Source organism: Lotus japonicus, chromosome 5 (assembly GCF_012489685.1).
Source record: "Lotus japonicus ecotype B-129 chromosome 5, LjGifu_v1.2".
Taxonomy (NCBI): Eukaryota; Viridiplantae; Streptophyta; class Magnoliopsida; order Fabales; family Fabaceae; genus Lotus; species Lotus japonicus.
In genome coordinates, this window is record NC_080045.1 from 10,658,771 (window position 1) to 10,667,221 (window position 8,451).

Sequence of the window (8,451 nt, forward strand, 5' to 3'; positions counted from 1 at the left end):
TGGATGGGTTTTTTTTTACATTGAATATATAAATTTAAAAACAAATTATATATTTTTTAATTTAGTGTAAGTGGTGCATATAGTAAAATGAGAGGTGAAAATAGCAACCGCAGTTAGCTTTCAGACGGCTGACTAACGGAAGGAGCAAAATTTAACAACTTAATACATGAGGGAGGGAATCTGCTCATTTTAAACATGGGGGAGAGACTTCGCACAACGATGAAAGATGAGGGAGCAAAAGTGCAATTAAGCCAAAATTAAATATTTCTTTGTTTCTCCTAAGTATTTTTTTATAGGTAAATATTAGTTGTAAGTAATGTTAGTAAATTAGTTCCTCCTCAAGGTTTAAACCTTAGACCCTTCACCCTTCATCCCACCCAACCCTTATGTCCTCTAACTCTTATCACTTGAGCTAACCCTTGAGGACTTGTTTCTTCTAAGTAATTTGATTTAGTTAAAGAAACTAAATAGATTGAGTTGTAATGTTCTTTTATAAGTATAAAATTATTTTGTAGCCCCATTAGGACTGAACGAGATTGAGTAATTTTTTTTTTGAAAACTGCATGCATTATATTAAACTGAAACGGGCATAGAAACCACGATGTTTGTTTGTTAAGAGATTGAGTAATAATGAGGTGCTGGTTTGAACCTATTGTCACCCAAACTGCATGCATTTTTATATAATTCATTGCTTACCCAAAAAAAAAAACCCACCATTGTTTTTTTAAATTGTCAGCCACCATTATTATAACAAAACAAACTTGATTTGATTTCTAAAATAGAAGAAAGAGAAAAAAATGAAAGGCATGTGTAGTTATGTTCCATTACCAAAAGAAGTAAAGAAAATGTTGCCGTTATTGACGGCAACTTTCTCTCATTGGGTGAAATGACCAAAATTTGCCTGAGAAATCTTTGCCCCTAATTTCTGAAACATCTGGAATTCGATTCTGGCTTTGCTGAAACAACCAACTATCATATGTTGTTTCCCTTTGTCTATCATCATCATCATCATTAGGCTTGTATTCTGATTCATCAAATTGGTGCAGGTTCATTTTCTAATAGCTTTCTTGTTTTGTTGTGTTGGTATGTAGAATAAAGGACATATGACTTACATGTTAAATGCAAAAAAGTTGTGCAATTTAGTGTAAGATTAGTGGTAATATAATGACAGAAAGGGGGAAAAGTGAATGAAATAGACAAGAAAATCAAATTATTCTTGTATTATTACGCATTTGATGTAAAACATATCATATTATTTAGCTTTTCAAACATAAAAAAGATAAGCATGGTGTAAAGCTTTCAGATAATGTTAATATTCCGAATTTCTGACTACATGGATCATAAGTGATGTTTAATGTTTTGTTAGCATTAAAGAATCAAAAGGGGTTATTGAATGTTTTGTGAAAAAAAAAATCAAATTTGTGAAATCAGTAGAAAATTTATAAAGTTCTTCTCTCATTACATTTTCATTCCGCCAGAAGATGGGACATCATAAGAAAGAAGATGAAAAGACTGAAAAAGTAATTCGAGGACTTCTAAAACTTCCCGAAAATCGAAGATGCATCAACTGTAACATCCTGGTATAAAGTTACTTTTTAGCAATTTCTTTAGCCTAATTTTTTTTTGTCAAGAATTCACAACATTCCAAAAGGCTTGTTTGGCATTTCAGTATTTCTTCTATATTTCGCAGGCTTATCACTGCTTATTTCTTCCAATCTTGCTTATTGACTATTTATTTGAATTAGGGACCGCAATATGTCTGTACCACATTCTCGACATTTGTTTGCACAAATTGCAGTGGGATACAGTAAGCATGGAATTCATTCATTTTTTGAGTAATGTTTTTTTGTTTAGAAGAGAACCCCAACGAAATGCAAGAAACAACAAATTGCTTTGTTTTTCATTTATCATGTTTTAAATTTTAGTGGGTTTACAGTTCATACAATATAACATTGTTGTTTTTTTATTACAAATTGAAGCCCGTAATGGACTGATATACATATATATATTAATATTTATTTTATCTCATTTTTTACTCCATTTAATTGTGCAAGCTTTCTGATCCTTGTGTGAATTAGTAATTTGTTGTTGCTTACTAAGTTATATGAATTACAGTCGAGAGTTTACCCATAGAGTCAAATCTATTTCAATGGCTAAATTTACTCCGGAAGAAGTTACAGCTCTTCAAGCAGGTGGTAATGAGGTGTGCATTATAATTCTTCAATTATATAGGCTTAAGTACATTTTCGGTCCCTATAATTTCAAAAATGCGTGATTTTGGTTCATGCAACTTCAATCACTCGAATTACGTCTCTACTTTTAAAATTAAATAAATTTGGACTAGACGTTAACTTTTCATCTAATAGCTATTAGAAAATAAAATTAATATATATATATATATATATATATATATATATATAGGATGTATCATGTGAGAAAGGTGTTCTTATGTGAGAACATGAGAATAAATCATGACCGTTAGATCTAATCATGAACGGTCCAGATTAAAACATTAAGTCATGTGAGTTTTTAAGAAAGTCACATGACTTTTTTAAGTGATCATGTGAGCATTAAATTGTTTTAATTTGGACTGTTCATAACATGATCTAACGGTCATGATTTATTCTCATGTTCTCACATGAGAACACCTTTATCACATGATACATCATCTATATATATATATCACAATTTTTGACATGATAAGACCATAAAAGTAATTCATGTAATGTTAATTATTGGATGTTAATTTAAAAACAGAAGGACTTAATTAGAACATAATAACCACTTGTTATTTAGTAAGAAATGTCTAACATTAGTCCATGAACAGAGAGCAAAGCATATTTACTTAAAAGAGTGGGATTCTTTACGCCATTCTTACCCTGATTCGTGGTAATTTTGCATATCTTGTTTATTCTATTCATAGAAATAGACTATACTGCATATAGTTTTCTAATTCAATTTTTTTCTTCCAGTAATATACACAAACTTCGAGATTTTATCAAGCATGTCTATGTGGACAGAAAATTTACCGGTGAAAGGAATTATTGCACTCTTCCTAGAGTTAGATTGGTAACTACTATTCACACAACTTTTTTTATCGCATATGAGTTAATAATAAAAGATGACTAATTAAAAGAATTTTGAAACCTCTGCAATTGAGTTTCGTTAGAGCTCACTTTTGCACAATCACAAGCCCTTGATTTTTGCAATCAATGACTATGATTAATCAACATACAAAATAACTTCTTAAATTAAAAAGTTAATGATGATTTATTAGCCCTATAGGCTGCAAAGAATCTAAATTAAATTTAAAGTTCTTTTTGTTGGTTTGATTTTGTAAACAGAATGACAAGGAGGATTCATATGAAAGTAGAAAGAAAAGTTTATTTCGTTTAGATTTCAAAAGTTCGCATTCAAGTCCTGGTGCAAGAAGTGATGACTTGAGTTTCAGATATTTATATGATGAAAGCAAGAGTCCTAAATATGCACAAAAGTATTCAAGGCGTGGAGGTTTAAGCAAAAGTCCTATAAAATTTGAGGTTGTTGATGATAGGCTCAAAGATGATGAATTCAGAAATCGTAGGCTATCAAATCTACAATCAAAGCTAAGAGCCCTTTCACTTGATAGTCAGAAGAATGTTGAAAGATCCCAACCACGCCCTGTGAGTAATATAATGGGAGAAAATTCTCCTTCTCCACAAGTAGGTGAATGAATTGTTTTCTTAAATACAACCATGTTAGCTTTTTCTAGATTTATGTTTTTGCATCGAGTCATAACTTTTTGAGGGTTAATTTGGTTAATATTTCATTCTCATACTTAAATATGTTGCATTATTTAAAGATGTGTTTATGGTTTATGTATTTAAGTAGGTTTTTTTTAAGGAGAATAATATATATTAGAAATTTGATAGCATCATGAGAATAACCCTCTCATGGGAAGGTAAAACCCTCCTCACGCAATTTGAAAGTAGGCTTGTTAAAAGTGGACGGTGATTTATTAGCTCACCTAACTTTGTGAGCTAAAGGGGCTAACCAAAGTCTAACTAGCTTGTCAGCCAACTCACTTTATTTCAATTAAAAGTTTTATTTTCTATTAAAAAAAGAACTGAAATGTTTTTCTACTAATAAAACATCATTTCTTATATATTTTGTTATGATAAAATTGAAATTTTGATTTTTTCCACATATATTTTCTAGTTACTAGTACTTTTTCATTTTTTATGAATTTTATGAATTATTTTCTTTATATTAAAGTGAGCCAGCTCATCTAACCAACCAGTTCGTGGTGGATTGAGTCGAGCTATGATTTTAAAGGCTCACTACAAAAGTGACCTAGCTCAACTTAGCTCAAGTTTTGTTCAACCAGCGATCATACTCACTTTCAGATAAGTAGCACATGCAGTTTCAAGAAATACAAAAGGGTTGGTGCAAGCATGAAGTCCCATAACAATGTGAACCCATCCCCCAAATTTTGAGGTTAAATTAGTGCACATAATCTCTAAGTCTTCTATATTCAAAAATGTATTTACGTCTATCCGAATAAATTAACATAGAAATTAGTTCTTCTATAATTTCCATCATGCTTACTTTGACATTGTGCATCTATTATAGTCATTTGGTTTTTTTTCAGGATGTGGAAACAAGCTTCTTTTTAAAATGATAGTAATGAGTTCTTAAAATTTTCTATGATGCCTGCCATTTAGGATATTATATTGTGGTTCTATTAATTTATCAATTATTATCTAAACTAAATCTTTGATGAACTTTAATCGAAATAGGTCACACCTTCTGCTGGCACTGGTTCTGAAGAGAAAAATTCATCTGAGAAAGTAATTAATAATACAGAAAGCACTATTGATTTGTGTTCCAAGTCTCAAGCTTCTGAAGATGCTACTGGAGTTGAAACTGAAACACCACGTATGTCACAGGAAAGTGGGAATAATTGGGCCTCATTTGAAGCTTCTAAAGAGGACAATGCTCCTAAAACTCCAAACACCAACACTACCCTGAAATCACCTACAATAGAAGCAAGACCTGAACCAAAATTCACAAATCCTTTAGACCTATTACTTTTTGAATTAACACCAACCACTACCACGGAGATAGAACAATCATCTAATGCAACCCCAACACAAGCTGAGACACATGATGCACAAGACTCCATTGAAGAAGTTTCACATGCTCATACACCATCAAGTATGCAATATCTTCCTTCTGCATCAGTAGATTCTAGCCTTATGACACAACCTACAAGTGCACCAGCCGAAGTTGTTGTAGATAAACATAATCTGGTGAGATATGAAACATAGATTTGTTTACATAAATTGTTGAAATGTCAATATCACTGTTGACTTCTTCAGCCAAATACTGCTTATACATTGAATTTGAATTTAAGTTAGGCTTGACTCTACTATAAAAACAAGAGAAGATTGTATTCCCATTTATAAGGACTTATTAGGTCATATCCTTAATCAATGTAAGACATCTTAACACCCAAGCATAGTTACTCATCTTGTTGTCTGAATTGATTGCACACAGTCACCAATTGTTCCGACTAAAGATGACACTTTGTGTGATTCTATTGAACAATCTTTTCAAACAACCCCAGAATGTACTCATGACACCAAAGTCAATATTGTTGGCTCCCAGCCCAGCATAGTGGAAACAAGATCTATTGAAAGAAGGGAACTTCCAGAGGTATTAAATGTAGCCAAAATTCTACTATGTTATTCAGATTTACTGTTAGGAAGAATGAAAATGAGAAAATAACACATGCAGATGCACTTATTGTTAAATTAGAAAATTGTTATAACAAAAAGTGTTTCAAGATGTATTATTTTTATTTTTTTTAACAATGAACCAAATAAACCATGTTTTCCTATTTTCATGATACTCGACCCTTGATGCATATATAAATTATGTGCAGGATCTTTTTACTGCAAGCTACTTATCTGGACCTGCACCACTTGCAGGTTGGCATAATGTTCAACCTCAAGGCATGGGCATGAGATATGGCATGCAGTTTTATCCTAGTGCAATGGTATCTTTTTATGAACCTTGTTATTGTTATTTTGTTCATCCATATATAAGTTTCCCAAGATTTTGATATGATATGGTGCTTGATTTGCAGCCTCCTTCAACACTTCCATTTGCACCAAAGTCTACAAACCCGTTTGAAGCATCCGAGGGGAGAGGTCTAATCCATGCTGCATCAGTATGTTCAACATTATACATTTGCAGTGTTATTGTCTTTGAATTTACATATTTTTAAAATATACCAATAACTAGTTTTAACCTTCAAAACATGTTTTTTGTTTATGTATAGTTTCCTACTATGGCTTCTTTGAATGGTGCAATGCCAACTGCATCACCCGAAACTGGCCTAATGCATGTTTCTAGCCTTGGGTCTTTAAATACAATGGTGCCTTTGTCCACAAGTTATGCAACACCCATTCCTCCACAGACTCCCTTTGCATCTGGAGCTCCTACTGGTACTGCCATTCTTATATCATCCTTGTCTTTTAAGGAGTTTCTCTTTTTGTTTTCTTTGCTCATGGTTATTTTTTCTTTAAACTTCTCAGCCTCAGGTGTGTATTTTGATCAAGATAATGGGGAGCAACCTAGAAGGTAATTTTTACTATTGATATTATTTTGGTTTAGGTTAAATATGTTTTTGGTCCCTATAAAATATCAAATTATTGAGTCCCTAGGAGGGACTAAAGCCAAACTAAAAATACAATTTCAAGGATAGAAATTACAAAAACAAAACTTGGTCATTCGAATTACTTTTTCTTTTGGTATTGGTCATATTGGGGACTTAAACATGTGTATTTCTAGTATTATTGATATATAGCAAATAATTTTTTTAAGGAACCAAAAAACTATCATTATTTAGGGACTAAATTTTGGTGTGTATCTACTATATTCATTGGATTCTAAGCTATGAAGCATGCATGTCACCAAGCTAGTTTCTCTTCATTTTAAATAAGAAGAATGTCATTTCTTATTAGTGGAAATGACACATTAAGAAAAAGATGACAAATTATAGTTTCTCTTTAAAGTCTAATAAGTCTATATGAAAAAGAGTAACTTTAATTTAAGGAGGAAGATACAATTAAATGATGAGGACATGAAGATAGTGCCAAAGATAGTTGGCACAACTGGTTTGAAATATTTGACTCTCCATTCCTCATAAGCCTTTATAGTTTTAGATATCCCTCTAAGACCACTAATACTATTGTCTAAAAATTGTACTTATAAAAGAGTAGTGCTGCCCTAACTTCTGAGCTAGGTTTCAGAGTAGAGTGAAGCCTAACCTAAATTTAAAAAATGTCTAAGAATCATACGCCATCCTTATGTATACTCATTCAAATACTAAGTATCTTCATATGTTTATTATGACTAGAGATTACAAAGATTATGCTAACATAAAATTTCCGGTCGAAAATGTTAATACCATTATAATTGTTGTTGATTTTTAATATTTTGTAGGTCACAAAGAATTGATAGCTTCAATCGTGACATAACTGGTTTTGGATCTCTAGATCCCATTCAACAATCATCTGGGGAATATGTGACATCAAGAACTCCAAATTCTTTTTCCAATACAAAGCGAAACCCATTTGAATAGTTTGCCTTATTGTCATGATCTAATGTAAAAATTGTATAGTCACCATGATCCTAAGCCAAGCTAAGTTTGTTTCTAGTTTAATATAAATTTGAAAGAACATGACCCAGACATAATCTATAGTTCATGTAGAAAACATTACACACAAGCGAATATCATAGGATTTATTACACTTGAGTTATTCGAATTCCTTGTAACTTGTTACAGTTCTTTCTACAAAAAAATATTACAATTGAAATGTCCTCTTTATTCATTGTGGATAAGAACTAAGTGATGGGAAAAACATAGGCTATAATTATTTCCAATTTTCTTCTTATAACCATGCATGCTATTATATTTTATTTATATAAGCACAAAGAGGCACCCAAATCTTGCCACTTCAACTTCTCACACGAACGAGCACTCAATTCTTAGCTTGATCTGCTGGTGATTTAGAGGGTGGCGTTTCTGGGATTTGTTCACTCCATCTCTCTTCCCATTCTTAACTGTTTGCGTTTTTTTTTTTCTTTGCATGAAGTGAGTTTTCTTCCACATTAGATGGATCTAATATCTAAATAAGTGATGTTTTTTTTTCTCTTGTTTAAGTCTAGGTTCTCTCCCCTCTCCTTAGCCACCACTTGTTCCTCCACCCGCCAAGCCTCCACCCTGGTCACCTCTGCCGCCTCCATATACCACAAAGGAGCCCAACCGCAAATCCAGCATTTGAAATACCATATTAAGCAAGCCAGAATAAGGGTGGGCATTCCTCGCCAAAAAACATTCAGCCATATTACCAGATCATCTAACAAAAGATAAAGACACATAATTCGAATGAAAGATATAAC

At 32.2% G+C, this 8,451-nt stretch overlaps 1 protein-coding gene across 8 annotated transcripts; it reads left to right on the forward strand.

Annotated features, from left to right (window-relative positions):
- Positions 1-847: 847 nt before the first annotated feature.
- On the forward strand, positions 848-7,898 carry LOC130716654 (probable ADP-ribosylation factor GTPase-activating protein AGD14). 8 transcript variants are annotated; one of them, XM_057566647.1, is made up of 15 exons: positions 848-1,046; positions 1,479-1,580; positions 1,746-1,807; positions 2,116-2,203; positions 2,828-2,889; positions 2,973-3,069; positions 3,345-3,701; positions 4,779-4,829; positions 4,929-5,291; positions 5,539-5,697; positions 5,927-6,040; positions 6,131-6,214; positions 6,326-6,491; positions 6,582-6,627; positions 7,492-7,894. In XM_057566647.1, exons 2-15 carry the CDS (start codon positions 1,482-1,484, stop codon positions 7,628-7,630), a joined length of 1,887 nt encoding a protein of 628 aa, XP_057422630.1. In that variant the 5' UTR covers positions 848-1,046; positions 1,479-1,481; the 3' UTR covers positions 7,631-7,894. The 8 variants fall into 8 exon arrangements, with proteins under 8 accessions (XP_057422630.1, XP_057422633.1, XP_057422631.1 ...); XM_057566650.1 differs by having other exon boundaries at positions 3,345-3,662; XM_057566648.1 differs by having other exon boundaries at positions 2,116-2,192; positions 4,779-5,291; positions 7,492-7,895.
- The last annotated feature ends 553 nt before the right edge of the window (positions 7,899-8,451 follow it).

Bases quoted from the DNA above. Each gene is read 5' to 3' on its own strand.
- LOC130716654 (XM_057566644.1), top strand. From the start codon at position 1,482: ATGGGACATCATAAGAAAGAAGATGAAAAGACTGAAAAAGTAATTCGA. The intron at 1,581-1,745 runs GTATAAAGTTAC...TATTTGAATTAG, and splicing joins GCATCAACTGTAACATCCTG to GGACCGCAATATGTCTGTAC. The intron at 6,628-7,491 runs GTAATTTTTACT...AATATTTTGTAG, and splicing joins AATGGGGAGCAACCTAGAAG to GTCACAAAGAATTGATAGCT.